General features: G+C 41.9%; 1 protein-coding gene and 1 long non-coding RNA gene across 3 annotated transcripts in view; one reads left to right on the top strand and one right to left on the bottom strand.

Moving 5' to 3' along the window:
- LOC122181733 overlaps positions 1 to 7,921 on the top strand; it is a 38,031-nt gene extending 30,110 nt beyond the window's left edge. Inside the window, exons 2-3 of the long non-coding RNA XR_006179568.1 lie at positions 1,988 to 2,104; positions 7,699 to 7,921. This is a non-coding gene — a long non-coding RNA (uncharacterized LOC122181733). The remainder of the gene's footprint in view (positions 1 to 1,987; positions 2,105 to 7,698) is intronic.
- The window catches only part of STAT4 (signal transducer and activator of transcription 4), a 39,235-nt gene extending 26,578 nt beyond the window's left edge, over positions 1 to 12,657 (bottom strand). Inside the window, exons 1-3 of one of the 2 annotated variants that reach the window (XM_042874400.1) lie at positions 12,592 to 12,657; positions 9,748 to 9,876; positions 7,672 to 7,816 (exon numbers count right to left, since the gene is read on the bottom strand). In XM_042874400.1, the coding sequence (XP_042730334.1) occupies positions 7,672 to 7,816; positions 9,748 to 9,875 (273 nt within the window). In that variant the 5' untranslated portion in view covers position 9,876; positions 12,592 to 12,657. Of the gene's footprint in view, positions 1 to 7,671; positions 7,817 to 9,747; positions 9,877 to 12,284; positions 12,365 to 12,591 lie in introns of those variants that run through there. The other variant, XM_042874399.1, reaches the window with a different exon arrangement.
- Between the last annotated feature and the right edge of the window lie 8,185 nt (positions 12,658 to 20,842).

Genomic DNA, 20,842 nt, shown 5'->3' with positions numbered 1-20,842 from the left:
TTATTGGCAGCATGGAACTGTTAACTATGACAACTACTGGTGTGTTGATGTTGAGTGAATATTTGATGGAAGGGAGCTGGGACACAGGCAGGGAACAGGATTACAATGTCAAGAAAGAACACGTTGCCTTCCTCGTTGCTTTCTTGTGACACCCTCGTTCTATCAAGCTGGATATTCAGCATCTCTCTAGATAAGCAAGTATCTCATCTTCCATGTAATGAAAACAAAACAAAAGAATTGTCATTTTTGCCTTGATTTATTGTTCCTGTTTGTGCAGGCAGGCAGAACACCTCTCTCAGTGTACTGCAAGGACTGACTCTTCTTTCTCTTCTTTGGTGAAGAGCGTTTGGTTGGGTGTGTGTTTTTTTGTTTTTTGTTTTTTTTTTTGAAACCCTGCATCTCAGCAGGTTCTGTTCTTACTAAAATTCTTATTCTACCATAAAGATGGCTCTGTTCTATTTAGGTCTTAAGAGGAAGTACCTGTGACTGCTCTTCTTCGATTCTTATATTTAGATTTCCCCTCCCGCTTTCAAAATACCTAGGAGAATCTTAAAGGCAGACTCAATCTTTTAGACAACTCCTCTGAATGTGGGAAGCCCTAAATCGTAACCCTGCAGTGCTGTGTTTCTGCTTTACTCATATAATACAGTACGTAACTTCCAGAAGAGCATAAACATTCTTGGGAGCACATGCCACCCAGAACAGAGCTGGGATAAGCTGTGAAGGCAGAGGTCTTTTATTCCATACTCTGGTTTGCCCCTAAACTCCACTGGGTTCCTCTCAACACAAAAAAAAGAGCCCAGGGGTGGTCTATAGGAGCAGTAGGCTTGTCAGCAGGTAGTGGGTGAGATACAGCTGCAGAAAATGCACTGTTGTAGATGTCATCATCACACAGTGCAACTGTGCTGCCCCAGGGAGTGAATAACGTGGCAATGCTTCTTAGTCAAATGAGATGTGTTTCAAAACGATCACACCATTTTCCCTGCAAAAGAGGGCAAATAGCGGAGGACATCTGATTTTTGTTTTTTTCCTGTCATTTGGACACAAAGCCCAGAGCCCCATTAGCTAACCTCCCAGGCAGATCTCTGTTCTGCAGCTGGGCCCTTAGAGCAAGCAAGGAGTGCAAAAGGCTTCGTTTATTTTCTTGATTTTTTTTAAACATCTGTACATAAGCCAACTCTTATTCGTTCTACGAAAACAAACTGAAATGTTTGTAAGTTATTACAGTGGCATTCCTGAAATAAGGACGAGTAACTCCAAAACATTTTACTTCTAGGAATAACCTTTTTGCAGCCATGCATTGGAATCCTTTGTTAAAAAATCCTCATTAGCTGCCATGCAGCTGCTAGCCTGCAATCAGTGATGGCAGAGAGTTGGCTGGTTAGCATTCGGTCTGCACATTGTGTTCAAGGTTCCCCACTTGCACGCCAAAGTATTTTGTAAACAGCTTTAATGATTAAGCTTGAAAAAATGCTGATGGCAAGATGGTAATGTGAAAAGCCAGTTGGGATGGTATTAGATAAAATTCATTGCTTTGTTGATGTATCAGGTTGCATGAGCACTAAACACATGTAAATAATATTTTACATGTTGGGTTTGTTGTTTTTTTTTTTCTGTGGTACATTACGAACTTTCTCTATGTTCCATTCTCACCCCATTTTTAGCTTTAACAGGAAATTGCAACCTAAACATCAATGGCTACGTTTCCATTCTTTGCAACTGTTTCTCAGTATAGTGATTATTAGAAATATTTGTTAAGTACTAATTGGAATATCCTATCTCGGATCAAATGCTTTTCTTTTTTTCTTTTTTCTTTTTTTTTTTTGGTTAGTTTTCTTTGATGGTCCAAAACAAATAATGTTAGGATTCCTCATCCTTCTCCTTTCTGATATAGAAACTTGTGTTAACAGTTACCTGAACTGAAATAAACATCTCCATACTTAGTTTGCATCTGGAGACGCTCAAAGATGTTTGATTCTCATTACAGATAGAAACAAGCCTTGCAGTATGACTGAGAAACTGAAGCAGAAGCAAGAACATGCTACCACATCCCTGTTTTAACAGTGTGGAAAGCAAGATGCTGTTTGTGCTACTTAGAATTAGGGTAAGTTTAATATAAAATGAAATGCCATAAGGTTAACATGCTGTGGTTAAGAGGACAGGAGGTAGATTAAGATACTGTTGCAGATAATTTCGTTAAAATGTAGTGCTGTGTAGATGGAAGAACCAAACTATTATTTCCCAGCTCCACAGTTGAAATCTGTTTCCATCAGCTCATGTTGGTACAATTGGTGTGAATCAGCAGATCTGGTGAATCCTTGATTTCTCTCTTTGCAAGGATTCCCCAGGCTGCTGAAGGTGTGCACACAGTTGTGGTTACCTAGGCAGGTTGCCCTCTGCCTGCCTTCACCTCATCTCAGGCTCTAGCAGGGCTGGTGAGCATGTGCAGATCACAGACACCTGAGAATCTGCTGTGGCTGTTAAATAAATGTCATGAATATACATCTTTTATGGCAAAATGTTCCCCAGAGCACAACATACCCTCATTAACTCAGGCTTCAGTGGTAAATGAGAGAAGTAGCTATTCTTCCTGTCCCTGAAATCAGTTATTTCACTTTTATAAGAGATTTATATAATCCGATTTTCCCCTGAATATCATAAACAATTTTGTGACACAGATGTATGTTGCTGTTAGTGAGAAGGGATTGCTTTCAAGAGTTATCATGAGACTAAAGCATAAAGATGAGCTGTGATTATGAGTGGGATGATTCTGGGAATTCTTGCTTTTTCCTGGTGTTGTTGTCATATGCCCATTGCACTGCACAGCCCATCTCTGTCTCTGAATTATAGAGTCATTAAGGTTGGAGAAGATCACTAAGGTCATCTAGTCCTACCATCAGCCCATCACCACAGTGGCCACTGAACCATGTCCCTCAGTGCCACATCTACATGGTTCTTGAAAACCTCCAGGGATGGTGCATCCACCACCTCTGTGGGCAGGCTGTTTCAGTGCCTGACCACTCTTTCTGAGGAGAAATTTTTCCTAATAGCCAACCTGAACCTCCCCTGGCACCACTTGAGGCCATTCCCTCTCATACTATCACTGTTATTTTGGAGAGAGGCTGACCTCCACCTCACCACAACCTCCTTTCAGGCAGTTGTAGAGAGTGATAAGGTCTCCCTTGAGCCTTCTCTTGTCCAGACTGAATAATCCCAGCTCCCTCAGCTGTTCCTCATAAGGCTTGTGCTCCGAATCCCTCACCAACTTCCTTGCCCTTCTCTGAATGCACTCCAGGGCTTCCATGTCTTTATTGTATTGAGGGGCCCAAAACTGAACAAAGAACTCAAGGTGCTGCCTTACCAGAGCTGAGTACAGAGGGACAATTGCATCCCTTTTCCTAATGACTACACTACTTCTGATACAAACCAGGATGCCGTTGGTTTTCTTGGCCACCTGAACACACTGCTGGCGAAGTTTCTGGTACCTCAGGCATGGCTCAGACAGCCAAGCCAAGCCAAATTTCCAGCTCTGGTAAGGGAAGAAGCAAGGGCACAAGGATATCTAAGATGCAGAATCTCTAGATAACTTGGAGACTGTTCCTACAAGGGCAGGTGGGGCATGGGCAGAGCCATGTCTGTCTTAGATCCTCAGTCTACTTGCAGCCTTGCAGGATCCCTGCAGCCACGCTCTTACCAATCAAGGATTTTAGCCTGTGAGGGAGGAATGTGGGCAGCTTCTGTCCTAAACAAGTAATTTTGCCAGTCTCTATTGTGCACCAAATCTATTTGCATGTTTTGAAGAAGCTCGCTTCAGGGACAGGCACAGTTATTTACGAGAAATTCTTCAGCAAGCCAGGATATAATTGTTTATGGGCTAAGGTCTTGCAGACTGTTGCATTTTAAATTTTGTTCTAGAAGTGATAGGCAGCTCTTTGGAGCTTAACATCTGCCCTTTACATTCTGCTGTCATGGCAACAGCACAAACCACGTCCTTGTGACTAATCTGCTTTGCTTTTCTTCATCTAGGCTTTAAACAGGAGAAAGAGTCATAGGCAGAGCTTCCTCCGTCCAAACATATGCTCTCCTCATCCCTTTATAGAGCTGCTGCTCACAGGAGCAGGACTTTTGTAGGAGGAGGGACATAGAATTTAACCTTAGCAAGCAGCTGTGCTCTGCTGTCATCCACTGAAAAGCATCGCAACAAAAGGCCAATCTGCTGTAAAAATGAATCCAATTTACTGGCTAGAGGAGTAATAGCAATATAAGAATACAAGGGATTTTAACCTAAAGCACTGATCCTTTTTAGTAAAATACGTGCATTTTTACCAGTTTAATGTCAAGATGTACCATTTTGAAAGAGCAAGAAATGTATAGAGAAGCAAATTACTGAGAGTTAACAGCTTAGCTAAGTTGCCTTGAAGTACTTACAACTTCTTCACATTGTATGTTTCCTGGTCAACATTTCTTTTTACATCAAGGTAATTCTGGAAATTTCAGCAGTCTGAGCAGAAATGTCATGCTCCATTATTATTTCTGTGGTGGTAGAAAAATAGGGGTGGTCTCGGTGACCTAAAAACAAGGGTGCTAGGCTGTCTTTCTGCTGACAGTTCTGGTCTTTGCATTTTGCAGCTCCTGAGATTGATAATAGATTTATATTGCAAATATCAGGCAGGCAAGGTCTCTCTCTTTTCCCTACTTCCTTCCTTAATCCCATGGAATAATGAAGACATCTGCATACAGATATTTCAGGTGGAGCACAGAACTTTTTCTCTTCCTGATAATAGAAAGGAATCAGAGTGGAAGCTTTCAAACAGAGAGTGCTCGGCTGTGCTATTGGAAACTAGTAGGCATAACAGCATGAGGAATCTTGAGCCTGTGCTGCCTGGGAAGCAGCTGCACAAGCCATTTGTCAAGTGGCTATTGCTTCCTCTTCTAAGGCTGGCCATCACAAGTGACTTAATTGTATGACCAATTAAGCAGTAGTCCTACACTTTGTCTTTTGTCCAGATTTGCAGACTGTGCTATGAGTGTTCTGTATTTATAATTATTTTATTGTTGTCGCTGTAGTATTTAGTGACCTATACCACAGCTCAGCTTTGTGTTCCGTATGCTAGTTTCCAGCATTATCTGGCTTGAACAAGCCATATATAATTGGCTCAAAATAGTAAACAAACAAATGCATTCAGGTCACATATTGAGGTTGAACATTTTTGTGTGTCTACAAGTGTCTGCACGTCTGTGTGTGGTATAGAGGAGGGAAGGAAGAGGAGTGAACTGTGAAATTTCAAAGAAGTGCTTGTTCTAGAGAGCAAACAGAAAGGTGGGATCGTGGTGTAACTAACCTTCAGAGAAAACCAAACCAAGACTGTTCATAGAGTCACCAAGAATGAAAAGATGTTTACCAATGTAGCTTCCACTATTAATTTAGGGAGCCAGTCAAAGCTAGCGAACAGTCTCTAGTTTTGCAGCATGCCCTTTCTCTCACTAGCATTTCAGAACAAAAGGATTTATGGCAATGCACTATACGCTTCAGTCACCTTTTCTGGTATTATCTCATGAAGCAGTCACAAGCCAGCTCAAATTATGAGAGTTTTGTATCTGCAAGTGCACCAGCTTTGGGTGGGGAGCCAAATACCTCCAAACTTCTCAGATACATTCAAAAAAATCAGGTGCACCTACAAAGAACACACACTGCACACTTGGGCTGAAGAAGCAATTATCATTTATGTTCTAGAAATCAGAATGTAATGTTTTAATCAACTGTACAGAATACATGTGATACAGATTCAGTAAGAGCCTTGTTCTACTCCAAGCTACAGAAATTGTTTTGGAAATAATAATAAGGCTGTGAATTATAGAGTTAAAGGTTATAAGAAACCAGGAAAAGCTCTAATAGTGAAAGTGTGCTGTTTGGTGTCTGGTGGTTTGCATGTGTATTTTGAAACTGAATGAGTGGCTTTTAATCTGAATAGACGTTATTTGTTGTCTTGCTAGAACAGAGAAAGGTCAGCTTATTAGTAATAGAGCTGTTGTGTTTTTTGTTCTATTGGAAATATTTTACTGCAGACCCCAAGGTGAAAGTCCTTTTTAATAAGCAGTGCAATTCCAGCATCTCTGGTGTTCCCTCAGGAGTTTTGTGTTGCTTTAGACTGTCAACCTGCAAACCTTTGCGGAGCAGAGAATTCACTGCTTGAGGAAGCTTGTTAAGTCAGGGCCTGCAGGACTTGGGTTTCACCCTGGCCGTGACCCTTCACACCAGCTGCCAGGTCAACTACTGTGTATGCACTCTAGGCTGATGTGTCATCTCAGTGTCCTGAATTTCACAGAGGACACAAAGTGGCCAGCTCAAGTTAGCCAACTTAAGTTTAGAGTAAAATAAATGGCGCGAGGAAAAGAAGGAGCAGTGAGATTCTTTACTTTGGTAGAGCCTGGAAGTACATACATATAATCCATGTGCATATGCACGTTGTGAAGGCGGAGTCAGAAATGTACAGCCTGTTGAGCTAGGAATACAACTGCTTTTTTCAGTGCTCTTTGTACGTATATGCTTCTGTGAGGAAACACCTAAAGTGGTGGAGCTCTGGCTCAATCGTACTGTGGCAAAGTGTCCAAGTGACCATGAAGGAGATCACAGCAATGACCTTTCAGTTCTCCATTCCAAAAGCAGTTAAGTTGTTTGAGCTGTGCTGAAATGAGGGTTAGTGCTGCTACTCAAACCATAAAACAAACAAAAAAAGCAATAAAAGAGCTTTGTTTTAAAATTATATGCATAACTTCTTGCATAACACTGGAAGGAAAAGTGATAGCGGTGTTGCTTTTTTAAGGGGGCCACCATTACAGACATAGAATAGAAAGACATGCAGCCACAGTAGCACCAAAATAATTGACACAGTAGTATGAAGATGTTCCAGATCAATGAATTCATATAAAATTAAGAAAATGATTTTGTAAATGATACAGTTTTCACTAAAGTACTTATGGAAAACACCACGAAAGGAGAGAAAAATCCCCAAACTTTTGTTCAACTCAGATGTGTATCTATTTTATGCAGAAGACAAATAGATGTCAGGAAGTAGATGACTAATGAAGTGGAACTCTGAGAATTCTTGCCTTAAATAAACAATTACTAGAGGAACGTTCAACCAATCAAAGTAAATATCACTTTTTCAGAAGCCTAAAGGAAAATCCTTTAAGCAATTCATAACAAGTAATCACAGCTAAGAACAAAATAGCAAATGCGGTTCCTTTTTCAGAGTGCTGTTTTGCTAAGGCCAAAATACATGATGTTTTCCCAAAGACTGTCACAGCTAATCGTATTTAAACGGGTGTGTGTGTGTCTGGAAAGTTGTTAATCACACTTGTAACAAACATTGACATCTATAAGCACTGTATCAACCTGTTTTTAAGAGCTGAGTAAGATGTAGGTATGCGCTGAGCCAAGAGGTCACAACATCATTGTATCTCAGTGACGTGAACTAAAAATGTGGATTATTTTTCCACATGGTTACTGATAGCCTCTTATTGGAGGCTTGTTCTTTCCATAGCTGCCTGGAAAAGGGAATAGGGAAAGCTCTGAGCTGTGCACAGGAACAAGCTGTGTTAGCAGAGGTCAGGCGTTGCCCTTAGAAGCCAGGCAGAGTGTGCAACTTGTTATCTGGAGGAACAACATACCTGAAGCAGCTTTCTGATTCTTTTCAGGTTGTGTATCAAGAGAAGGTTCTTCTCTTGTGAAACCCGGTCTAGCTGTTCATCCACTTGTATCAGGAGGTTCTGTAAAAGGATGGTTGCCATTGCTTCGTTGTTGGATGCAGCCTCCCTTGAGAACAGATGAACGAGAAACATTTTTAAAATGTCGTAAGTGCCAAACTGTCTGTACAGAAATTTACAATCCATTGAGAAATAAAGGCAGTAAGAAGCTCGATTTAAATGTATCATGTAGAGCTATGTAAATAATTGATTTTATGATCCCTGAATTTATATTCACCACACTATGGCCTCATCCAGAGTGGAGACAATCAGAGATTTCCAGTCTCAGTTTCTGTGAATATTTAAACACGTTTAGCCCACTCCCTGAAGGAAATGAGGCTTGAGCACAGTGTGAGCCAGTCTCTCTCTCTCTCTGTCAGTCACACAGACATAGTTTCTCAAGTTGCTGCCCGCTTTCAGCCAAAGTTGACAGTGGGCTCAAAGTCCAAAAAATACTGTATCTGTACAAATTTCCCAGAAAACTGGCAGGTTGGTAGAGGAGAGGAATCCAAATTAGTGCCTCCACTGAGGAAAATGGCAGTAATAACTTGCTCCAGGAGGCAACAGCCAGATGGCCAGTCAGCAGATATATATCTTCACACCAGGCACCAGATGAGCCTTTGCCCAGCCAAACTATATGGGGATATGAGAAGACTCTGAAGCTACTGGTGAAGGGTATGTAGGGGACAAAGAATGCAAATAACATGGAAACAGGCTTTACTAGTTCTGCTATTTATGGAACAGCTTGTTACATGAAGGGCAGTAACACTAGTGAGCAGGATAGAGGAAGGTAGTCTTTGGACTGGATGGCCTCCTTGTCCTAAGGTTACTCTCTCCTTGTTCCCTAAATGGTGGATACATGTTTGAGATATACCTGCTAAATCTGGCAAAAAGGAGATTTTAATGATTCCCATGTTTCCACAGCCCCACTGCATGCTATAACCTTCAAGGAAAATTGTCTTATTAATTAGTTGATTTTTTTTCAATAGTTCTCCTAGACTTGTGGATTTAGCTTCCCAAATTGAGACATCTCTTCCTGCTGCTATTAGTATAAACATTTTTTGGTACTTAGTTCTGAATTTTCTTGAGATAACTATTGATCGAATTTGATCTAAATTTCTGTATAAATTTACCTTCTAGATACCAATTCCCGCAAATTGCTGGCTTGTTCCATAGAACTCTATGTCCAGCTTTAAATGTGATTTGGATAAAAGGGATAATTCTGTGCTACAGGAGGTAAAGGGGTAACATTTCCATTGAAAACTGACTTGCATTATGTTTTTCTGTGAAAAATCTAGTGCCATTATTTTCACAGAATCATAGAACTACCAAGGTTGGAAAAGGTCTCTGAGATCATCCAGTCCAACCATCCACCTATCACCAGTATTTCCTACTAAACCATGTCCTGCAGTACAACATCTTTTTGTTCTTAGATCATTTTAATCTGATTTTGCTTAGGATTAAGTTCAAATAAGAACTCCCCTTCAGATGTTCCTTAAATTCGAAGTTATAAGGAATAGAAATCTGTGCTCTAAGAAAAAGTATCCAATCTAGAAATGTTATAATTGAATATTATATTTATATTTAACTTTATATTTGTTGCTTTTCATTAAAATCATTATTTCAAAACATGCAACTGCAATTTTCAACAATACTCCTTTGTGTTTCATGTAATGTGTGGTAGTTTCTTAGGAAAAAAGCACAGTAATTTATTGATTCTGTTGGTGTAAGTGTGACCATTGTATATAACATAGGTTCAAAGGAAATTTTTATTTAAGAAGTTGAAAATAACGTTGCAGTTTTAACAGGAATTTACTGATACTGAATCTCTTAAATAGATGAAGTGTAATGCTAACTCAACAAGATAAATCCATGAACAGCAGAATACTTGGAATGTAGATGCCTGCACGGTTCACAAATGAGTACCCTAAAATCTGACAGATAAGATAAAATCTGCTCATGATGGGAAATATTAAGAGAGGGAGCAAATGTATTCCTTACCAATCTTGGCTTTCTATCCATTGTGCCAGCAGATGCCGGATTTCCATGGGAAAGTTATCATCGTAGAACTGGTCAACTTGTTCTAAAAACTTTATTTCCAGTTGTTGAACTTGACTCCATTGGGACATGCTGCAAAAGAAATAATTAAACTTATTTGCATTGAAAATAGCAATGTATCAGTAATACAAAGTGAACAAAACATTTATTTTCATCATAGTTTTTTTTTAATTATGTATTTTAATATTCCTGGCTAGTCTCTGTCTTTGAAAATGAATGTTTCTCGACTGAAGTTGGTCAGTTATAAGGAAGAGGGAGAAAAGCAAGTAAGACAACTAGATGTTTTAGCTCTTGCACCTCTGCCAGCTTTCTTCCTTAATGCATATGTTCAGATGATTATGAAGTGGGGAAATTTGTGCAGCATCTCTTCCTGGAGAAATAGTTCAGGGTTGTATACTTCAAATCCAGCTGTTCTTATGAAAAAGTAGTAAAAGCAAAGAATTTGCTTGTAACAATGAATTCATGCCATTTTATGTTGTTGTGCTGTTGCTAGAGCCCCATGTCTTCTGTTTGGAGAGGACTGCTTACTTCAGAATGTTAATTATTAATCCAGTATATCTTTTCCATTTTTACTTGGCATAGAATTCTGAGATTTGGTGTTGAAAAAAGAAAAAGAAAAAAGAACTTGGGAAGGGTATAGCCATACGAAAACCAAAAGACAAGCAACAATGGGGTCACCCAGTCACAGGCTCTGAAATTCTTGGCTTGGCTATCCACCCCAGTGGATTTAACTTTGGACTCTCTACTGAGAGTTACAGATTTTAGGTGGGTTGAGTTGTGTTTAAATAGCCACTGCTTTCGTGGACTGAAGAGATTGCTTTGGGTGAGTGGACTCTCAAAGCAGGTACCTCAGTGACTCCTTTCGTACTTGAGCAAAGATGATCTTTCTGACATCTGTTCTCTAAGGTTGCATCACATCATCATTAATCCCACTCATGAAAACATTTCCATTGTGATTTTTTTTTTTTTTTTGGTACAGAAAAGCATATTCAAAAGCTGAAGTAGAATAAGCTCATATTAAAAAAAAAGCAGAAATTGATTTTCTGCTTTAGCCCCACGCTATACTAAAGAAGCCTGAAGGTTGCTCTGAAGGGTCCCATTGGATTATGTCACTGCTCCTACCTACACTTCCACGTCTTTCCAGCATTATCACATCTCCCGTGTTGCACTGAAGGATACACTGAGAACAACTGACATACTTCTGTATTGCACTGAGAGATAAACATTGCCTCAATGCAGACTTTGCTGGGTTGTGGTTCTAGCTGTGTCATCTGCAGAAGAAGTCAGCAGTAGTTTGGGAACAGGCCGTTATGGATAAGTAGACAAGGGGCACCCTGGGGCCTTCCACCTTGGTCCTCCTGTGAGCTCTGCCCACGGCCTTGTCCTTTACCAGGGGTTGTCTGCTCCTCATCGCCTTTGCTCACACTAACAAACTATGTACAATACAGTGCCGTGGATTAAAGATTGCACTGCAGGAGGGACATTTTTCCTTGAAAATTAAAAAGATGAGGTTTCATCTTGGTGTTTTTGTAAAATTGGCGTTTTTATAAAAAGCTGACCTTTTTATAAAAAGCTTTTCCATTTCCAACTCTGAATCATAGTTCCATAATGTCAACATTTCAAAGGACGGAATATATGTTTTTGGAGCAATATATAGGAACATTTTCCTATCTCTATTGCTATGCTGGTAATTACAAAGAAATCACAGGCCTTATTTCTTGAGATACCTACAAAAACCAAATCATAATGTAACAATACCTCATGTTGAGAAAATAAGATTTGTAAGCCTGCTTGCTTTCAGAGAGAAATTTTATTGCAGCTTCTGGCAAACTGTGGTGGTTGTGATACCCATCAAGTCTTAAAAACTTTGCACTTTTATACAAATTAAAAAAAAAATAAAGATGCTGCAACCTCTTTGGACTTCTAAGCAATGTGCAGGGCTGCTGGCATTGCCCCAGAGCTTGCAAAGGGCAGGTCTAGTCTGTACCCAGGGTTCTGGAAACACGTTCAATGCAGTGCATCCTGCTGCAGGTTTTCCTTTTCCTGGGAGTTGTGCTAAAAGTTTAAAAGCTCAGGACTCCTGTAATTTATATTGGATCTCCCCTGAAAGCTTCTTGCAGAAATGTACCGCGTTTAAAAATTAGCATCAAGCTAGAGCAAATGAAATACTGACAGTGCAAGTGTCTCACTTTTCACGTTGTGAGGTGCTCATTCAGATGCTTTTGGTTTTGTCTACAGTTATGACCTGTGCTACTCCTACAACATTCCCTACAGTCCCCTCTGGCAGAGAAACCTCCCCCGACAGAGCGGCCCAGTGGTGCAGGAGCAGTGGGGAGCTCCAGGACCATGAGGCCCCCAAGTCTAGGTAAGACACTCTCCTCCCCCCTCCCCTCCCCCCACTCTCAGGGCACCCTGAAGGCTCCAGATGGATGGACAGATGGACAGGCAGACGGACAGACAGAAAGAGCCCCCCAACTTGCCTGTGCAAATGGCCCCTGAGCTGTTAGCGGTGTCCCCAGGCGTGGCTGCCGTCTGCCCCACGCTTTATGCTGCCCCAGCTCTGTCCCGGTGGCTTTTCCTGTGCGTCAGCTGTGCCCTCGCCGCCCCGGGGGAGTGGAATGGGGCCGTGTCACAGTTCAAAAACATCACGAGTAGCACAACTCTCAGTGGCTGCCTTATTGCTTTGGTTTTGGTGATGAGGTGCATTCAGACCAGATAGCGGAGAAAGGTAAAATGTTGGCTCTTAGATAAGAAATGGCCAGAAGGAGGTTGTTTATCAAAACGTACCCCGAAACATCAATCAATTCTTCAGCTTATAATGTGGCGCTGTGGCCTGTGCAAAGGGCTTCTCCTCCTCTCCAGGGAGGCACAGGGCCAGTGCCTCTCCTGCACGTGGACCCTGCTCGCTGCCTTTTGTGACCCACTCTAGCTGAAGGGCTCGGGGCTGTCCCGAGAGCAGCTCAACAGCGGAACGTAACCACACCACACGCTGTGACTTCCTGCAGCAGCTACGGGTGTTTTGTTTCAGGCAGTGCCTGAGATGCAGGAGCTCCTCTCTGAGATAAAAGTCTCAGTCCTTGCCCCAGAGAGTTAGCAGTCCGACATCTTCCTTATCATCATAAAGGCTATGACAGCGGGAATGCTCCAGGTACTTTTTTCCCCAAAAGAAGTTCATTTACCGGAAGAGGATCAGAGTAGCAGTGGCTGCAACGCTGCTAAAGCCAAAGTAAATGGAAAATGCTGCATTGTCATAGTTTCACATCCACCTGACCAAGCAGCTGCAACCCACACTAAATGGGATCCTTTCGAGCAATTAAGGTTTTGTGGGTTATATTGTGCATTACCCAAACCCCCAGTCATACGCAGGGCTTCTCTGTGCCAGGCTGTAGGAACAGCAAAGGGAAGGTGTGCTCACATGCTGCCCGTGAGCTGACGGAGTGGTTCAGCATTCTGTGCTGGGAACAATAGGAAGCCTTACTGAAGTGAGATAGCCAGGTGCAGGAGTGTGGTTAAAATGAAGGTGCTTGTCACTAGCGATGTGTAATTACATTTTCCAGACAGCACAGAGAGAGAATTGAAAGTGATGTGAGAATCTCTGATACATAGCTAACTTCTAGATCTGCTGGTGGATGTCATCTTCACTGTCTGTGTGCTTGAAATGAGATCTGACATTTACTTTAAAAGCATTTAGCATTTTTTTTTTCAGGTGCATTTGTAATGTGAGAGCCAGGATCATAAGAGATCTCTGCAAAATCCCCACTTATTGAATCAAGTCTTCTAGTGCATGCCTCAGTAACCTCTGTATTTATCTGTTATTCTTTTATGCTGTACTGCTGCATATTTGCTCGTTATGTTTTACAAGTGAGGTCAGGCTGTAATGTCCTGCAGGATTTTCTTCAGCCTTTTGTTCTTGTAAAATAACCAGTGTACAAAGTCATGTTAGTTTTCCACAGCAGAAATGGAAGCTATGGATGCAGAGCCAGCTGCTGCTGCCACCAATGGCCAGATGCACATGTCGTACCCAACTACATTTTGGCTCATGTGAGTGGCTGTTCTTGGGTCTGATTTGACTTGGCTGTCATTAGAACAAAGAGGCAACACTAAAGCAGAAAGAATGTTTTCAGTGCCCTTTGTCAGGGGCTGCGGATGAGTTTGTAAGTCATGCTCCCTCTTTGTCTGCAAAGGTCAGACCTAAACTCAGATGAATTTTGGCAAGAGCCTGCTCAGGCCTGCCATGTGTCCTTGAGACTCTGGCACTCACAGGAGGAGATACAGCCGCATTTCACCCATGTTCCTGTCTTATTTTTTTTTGCTGACAGATATCCCACGGGTTCATTCAGAGCACACAAGTTCAGTAATCCTTTTTTCTGTGGGACTGCATACTGCCCTTTTGAGTGACCTCGAGGATCTGCTAGAGTTTTTTTGGATTTGGTTCTTTTCCATTAGGCAAATCATTGCCAGAGCAGCTGATTTTCAGGTGGTTTGCTGTGTACTAGTAGGCTCAGGTAGCAGAGACGCTGGGACACTGAATTAGCAGTTTGAAGAGCACCCAATAAGTAACATTTATTAGCCATTTAATTTTATGCTGTCAGTAGGGGGAACTATTGCACTGCACTTTTTCTTTAGCTTCTAAATAAATATTGATAACTACCTGTCCTTTCTTTTAGATTAAGTACTCATTCTCTAAGCATCCTTTCACATCTGATATCCATAATGATAAGAGGATGGGTAGATCACACCATCCCAGTAAAATAACCTAATAACAGGGCTCCTTTTTGCTGGTTCTCTCTCCCCTAACCTTTAAAACAAGGTCTGTGGGGGAGTGGCTGTTGTTAAGGTGATGTTGTTCTTTTAATATCTATTCAGGCTTGCTTCCAGAGGAAAGAACTCAGAGTATTCCCCAGGATAACTGAAGGCCATTCCTTGCCTGAGGGTCAGAGCTCAGTGCCCAAACAGCTGGTTGCTTCTTCCTCCTGATGCAGGGAGGGCAGCTAGTGGCTGTGCAGAGACTGTCATGGAGGCAGGAGGTTCTCTCAGTGAGGGGATGCTGTAGAGGGATGAGGGGACCTCTGGGGCCTCTCAGAACTCATTGGAGGTGATGGAGGGAAGTATGTTTTGTCTGAAGGAAAGGAATAAAAAGGCTTGTGGTCCCACTGGATCCAGTGTGTTGAAGCGTGGCTGAAAATGGAAAGGGAAGGTATGGCTGTCTGAGCTGCTGGGGGAGTGAAGGGGGCAGGTAAGGGTGGCAAGCACAGAGCACTGGCAGGGTGCAGGAACTGATGGCTGTGAAGAAGACATGGGTTGCAAAGGCTTAAGCAAGGGGCCAGGAGGAAGTTAAAGCATATGTGGAACAGGTCACTGCAGGTAGTGGGGAAGAGAAACTGAAGGTGCTGAAGCAGTCAGAGCTGAGCAAAAGGTGGCTTTAGGGTTTTTGCAGGGAGCTGAAATGCTTCTTGAGAGACATGGGAGAAGGAGGGGGAACCCAAGCAGAGCTAGCTGAGCAGTGACCGTGCCGGAGCTCTATGCTCTGGGAAGAAGGGTCAGTGGAGTATGTTTGCACACTGTGGAGGATGTGACAGTGCTTAGAGATGTAAGGAGAACTGCTACAGAGTGGGGAAATGGGAAGAAAGAGATGGCCTGGGTCAGCCCAATAGGGCTCTGGAGGAGAGTGTGTGGGTAGGCAGGAAGCATGGAGGTGCTTGGTTTGAGGCAAGCAGTGAGTGCTGCTAACACCTGGAAGGGGCCAGGAGGCAGGCCAGGAGCGCCAGAAACACCTGGCATGACAGGAGAAGCTGAGGAATGGGCAGTTCTGGCTCCCCTTGGCAAGAAAGTTCAGCAGGGCAAGGCAAAACAGGCTGAAATGGTGCTTGTGAAGGAAAGAAGGAAATGAAGGAAAGAGCCTGGGGCAGCCCTTGGGTGGAAGGGAATTTCTGAAACTGCACATTAAAGGGCACAGGGTGCAGCCTGCGGTGGAGGTGCAGAGAAAAGTGAGGGAAAACAGGCCACAGAGGCTGGAGCCCTTGTTGAGTTTGGTAGGTCAAATTTAATCTGTGCTTCGAAACATTTCGTTCTGCTTCATCAGTGCTTAGCTCCAGTAAAAGCAGGTGAATAAGAAGCAAACGGCTAAATTATGTGGGCTACTTAAAGGGAAGAAAAAGTCTCAAATAATGGAGAAGGAATTTTGGACACAGTAATCTTCTAATCAAAAGTTCACAAAGTTGTTTCTAGGAATATAGAGCCAATATATTACTTTGATCAGTGTGACCAACCTGTAATCAAGATTATCATCTCTTGTGTTTGGCCTCTGGTCATTATACTCCCTGACTAACCCTTAATTAGAGTATGTCTCATCTATCTTTTACATAAGGGAGACATTTAGCTAGAGCATGCGGTACATGCACTATGTCTTGTGTCTGAGACGTTCACAGTTTTTCTTCTTGTATTCAAAACAAGGACTTCTGGACTCAGTGAGACTTGTAAACACTGTAATCATGAGAAATTGTCTTGCTGGCAGTGTAGTTCCTCCGAGTCAGCACAGCATAAATCAGCAGTCGTGCGTGCAGGTCACATCCACTACTGTCCTCTATTTGGAGAAAAAGACAGGAACAGTGATGTTGTCCTGAAGTTGCACGTTCTAACAAGCTGTTTATGAGTGCTAGAAAGATCTCTTGGCTCTGTGTTTGTGTGTAGCTAAAAGACTGATTGTTATGCTCAGAAATAAATGGTTTTGTTTGTTTATTTAGTTGTTCTCAAATGCTGAAAAAATGTTTTCCTTCTTCCAGTAGTGAGTAAGCCGTACGTGCAAGTATATAAATCTGTTTGAAGTAAGTATACACACCTCACTCAAATCCAAGAAGATATCAGCTAGAAAAAAAAATAATTAACACATCACGTAAATCTCTCTAGCACATCTCTCTTACACCATTTAAAGCACATGCCACTTGGGGTCCTGCCGTAACCACGCAAATCCTCATGTTGATGAAAAATTATCTGAAAGGCCTCGATTCCACCTGGATGTCAGTCTGCTGTTGTTTAGAGAAAGGGCAGCTGTGGAGAAAGGCTGGAAAGAGGCACGGAAAGAAGTGACGGCAGACAAGGTAGTTTAGAAGAGCAAGGGGAAAGGAATGAACTCATGGGGTCTTGTACTGCCTTATAGTGTAAATGAAACCATCTTTTGATAAGGAAAAATTGTATATGCGGAATTTCATCAATCTACTTTGCTTAACATCCCCCTTATACTAAGTATTTTTTCAGCAATTTCCATCCTTTGATATGTACGAACTCTTTAACTCTTCCACCTCCTAAAAGCTCTCATGTACATTCAACTTTTGCTTTTCCTGAATGAATTTGGAGTCAGGTTTCCTTTTGTGTTCTGAGTTATGTAGACTTGGTGGAATTCTAGCAGCACTGTTTTAATGGACTTTTCAGTTTAGTGCAGACTGGACTCTCGGGAAGCTTTTTTCTTACTTGATACAAGCCTCCTCATCCATTGGTAATGATCCTTTTTATTTGCATGGCAACTGAGAACTTTGTGATTACTGTTTTCCAAAGCAGAGTGTGAGAAAGAAATACAAAATCAATGTGATTTGGGCGAGAGTGTTTCTGTGTACATATTCCTGTGGAGTGTAACCTGGAGGGCAAAAAGAGGAATCTCTTGGTGATGCCACTTGATTGGTATGGAAGTCAGCACTAACTGGATGACAGAAAAGAGAATTTCTCATAGTAATTGCACTTGGGACTCACACTGTCAATAGTTACTTAAATTCTTACTGCCTTCTATACTTGGGGTTGTGATGACTATGCATAATGGTAATTTCTCAGGATATTTATGAATATTTTTGTTTCTCAGTCTCTTAGGACCTTAGAGGAGTCCTTGAGCTTTATTAAACTCACTACTATATGCTGATTGCAGAAAGCAATTTGATGCTGAACAATGGCTTCCAAATAAAAAGATCGATAGGTTTAGAATTAGAAATGGATCATACTCTGAGAAGATAACTTGGTTAATTAATTTAATGAAGTCTTTTCACAAAGGGAGCAATTAAACCAAAGTTTGATTATCTCTGCTTGATAACGTTTGAAATACTCCGTATTAAAATTAAGGTTTTTAACTCTGGTGGCAGTAAAATAACCTCTTGATTTATGCTGCTCCCTGAAACTGCTTATCTATTTATGCTGTTTATATAAGAAAGCACACTCCTTCAGAATGTCTTTTTTTTTTTTCCCCTTGGCTAGGCTATAAGGAAAAAAAAAAACCACCAACAAAACAAATTGAAAGCAGTTGTACAGTTGACCTTAATTGTATCGTTGGATATCACAAGAAGAATGGCAATAGTGCCTGTTATGGACTTATTGTCTTCCTTCTAGGCTGTCTGAAAGCAGTGTTGGCTTTAATCCTTGTATTCATTTCAGGCCTTCTGTAAGAAGTTGCTGGGGCTCAATTTTTCTCTTATAGATCTGTTCTGTTCCTGTATCTCACTCCCTTGGCACATTGCTGGTACAGGCCCTTGCCATGGGAAGGTGAGTTGCAAACTGTGGTGTCCCTCACATAGTGCAGTTCCTGTGGTGGTGGGAGAAAAGAGATGGATGAGTGTTGTGATCCTGTATGTATTTTGAAAATCTTTTCTGAATTTTCCAGATGGCTTTTTCAATTTGTTTCAAAATGTTCAGTATGAATCAGTTTTCAGCGAGATTGATTCACACCGGAAATGAAAATGAGTTTGTTTTCACTAGAGGACAACCAAAGTGCCTGGTGGTGTAAAAGGACATTGAGAACTGAAACTGTATATGGAAATTTAACATTGAGAGTTGTTCTAATGATGTGAACAAAACTTGCATTGTTCTCTTGTGTTTACAAGGGGAAAAAGATGATTTCTAGAGCTCAATCTTAGAATCATAGGATGGTTTGAATTGGAAGGGACCTATAGGTCATCTAGTCACTGAACATCTAGTTCCAATCCCCCTGCTATAGGCAGGAACACCTCTCGCTAGAGCAGCTTGCTCAATAACATTGAAGAGAGATGTTAGTAAAGAAGAAAATAACCTGTAGCCAAAAGGGACCAAACAAAAGCTCAATTCTTTCTACAGTCTGAGGTCATTCAAACTTGCGTCTTGCATCTTCCCTGTAGGTGCTATGGTGATGATGCTCATGCAGGGTAGGGATGGGCGTTCTCTATTTCTCCTGGAGAAAAAAATGAGGTTTAAGGAGAGAGTTGCTGATTCACTGGAGCCTTATAATTCAGGCAGTCCATCATAAGATTCGAGGACTTTGTACTGCGTATGAAGCAGTCGCGATGTACATGGAGAAGGAATCCAAACCTGGCTTCCTTCTTCCCAGAAGCAGATGTGAGCCTTTGTGGTTGGACATTAACAATGCTGGGCAAGTTCATGCTTTCATTCGTGTTCTGGATGAGTTAGCACAGCCTCAGCTGTGGGAGAAAGTACTCCTCCTCTGCCCTCTGTAATACTGTGAAGCAGCCTGTAGTGTGAGGATTACAGCAGTCTGCTGGGAGAGGAGAAGAGACTGCATGTCTGGGTTCTTTCAGCATGGTAAGGAAGTTAAACTGCAGTTTTTGTGTCCTAATAAATACCCTAGTACTGATTTATGTGTTTTTTTTGCAAGACGGCACATAGATTTCAAGGCAAGGTGATGTCTGCAACAGGAATTCCTCCCTGCCACTGTTGCGTGTTGGGTGCTGTTGAAGCTTGTGCTCTGGGTTAGAGTGCACCAAGCGCGCTCTTGCCAAATCACAGAGTCTTGAGTCAGAATGGTGTTAGGGGTGAGATGGGCAGTGAGCTGCTGAAAGATCTGGGTTGGGGTGGTATGACTTTCATGCCATAGCTCAGGTGCTCACTTGTTCTAGGTGTGTAAAAGACCAGGCAGACACTCTGAGGTCTTTGTTTCTTAGCTAGGCTCCTAACATCATTCAGACTTTATTGTAAGTGCATTTAGGGTCTTGTCTTTAATAAAAAAGGAGATACTCTTAAAATGTAAGCTGGAAATCACTTTTTTCTTCCTCATGTTTTTTGACTCATTAATCATTTCTAATATTTAATGATATGCAGTTTTCACATCTCTCAATACTTTGAACACGAGATAAAGGGTTCCCCTTTGAACAGTTTGCAACATTGATTGGCATGAGTGGGAACCTGTGATCTCAGTTTTCCTCTTTCCTTTAGGGTATGATCTGCAGCATCTGCCTGGTGAGAATCTGAGCCTATTCTATTTTCATACAGGCACTCTGGTGGCTCAGCCATCTAGATCACAGTCTGGAAAAAATTGGAGCATTTCCTTACTCCTCTGGGGGAAAAAAAATAGTGCATCAGAAATGCACTGTGGAGTGCTGCCACAGTAGTTTTCATTCACAACCAAAAGATTTAGGCAAAGATCTTTGAGTTCTCATCATTTTTTTTCCCAGTGCTTGCTTTGTTTAGTTCTTCTCATGCCTACGAATGTGTACACATATCTTTCAGAAAATCAGACTGTGTGTACAGGTTGTTTTTCACAGTGCTGCGTGAGGGCACCTGACCTACTTGTGACCCAGCGACTGTGAAGTGCTGCTCGTTGCTGCAGCAAAGCAGATAACCAACACCACGAGCGTTATCTTCTGCCAGAAAGAAACCACTGATTCCTGTGTACTCCTGAGAACTGAACTAGAGGTTCTCAGTTAAAGTGATGCTAATATCTTTTGAGGTAGATTTATTTTTAACTTTGTTTTACAAGCCACACTTCTGTATTTAAAATGCTGCTACTGAGAAGTAAATGACATCAAGCTATTTCTGAGTGCACAGAGCACTCACAGCGGTGCTGAAAGGCACCATGCTACTGAATGCTGTTGAGCCTTCTTTGTGATCCATTGCTTTGGAGCCCTCTGGGGAAAGCAGGCAGCTGGGGGGCTTTGCCAGCCAGTGTTTCACCCTCCCTTATGCTAGCCATGCGATGGTGATGGCTCAAGGTGGCACAGCTGGGGCATGAATCATACCTGATACGAGGCATCTGCCAAAGAGAACCAAGCAAAATCACAAAGCTACTCATGCT

This window comes from Lagopus leucura, unplaced genomic scaffold (genome assembly GCF_019238085.1).
Source record: "Lagopus leucura isolate 7727_CA_CO unplaced genomic scaffold, USGS_WTPT01 Super-Scaffold_100012, whole genome shotgun sequence".
Classification (NCBI taxonomy): Eukaryota; Metazoa; Chordata; class Aves; order Galliformes; family Phasianidae; genus Lagopus; species Lagopus leucura.
Note: the sequence above shows the minus strand (reverse complement) of the source record. Positions and strands in the feature narration are given on the sequence as shown.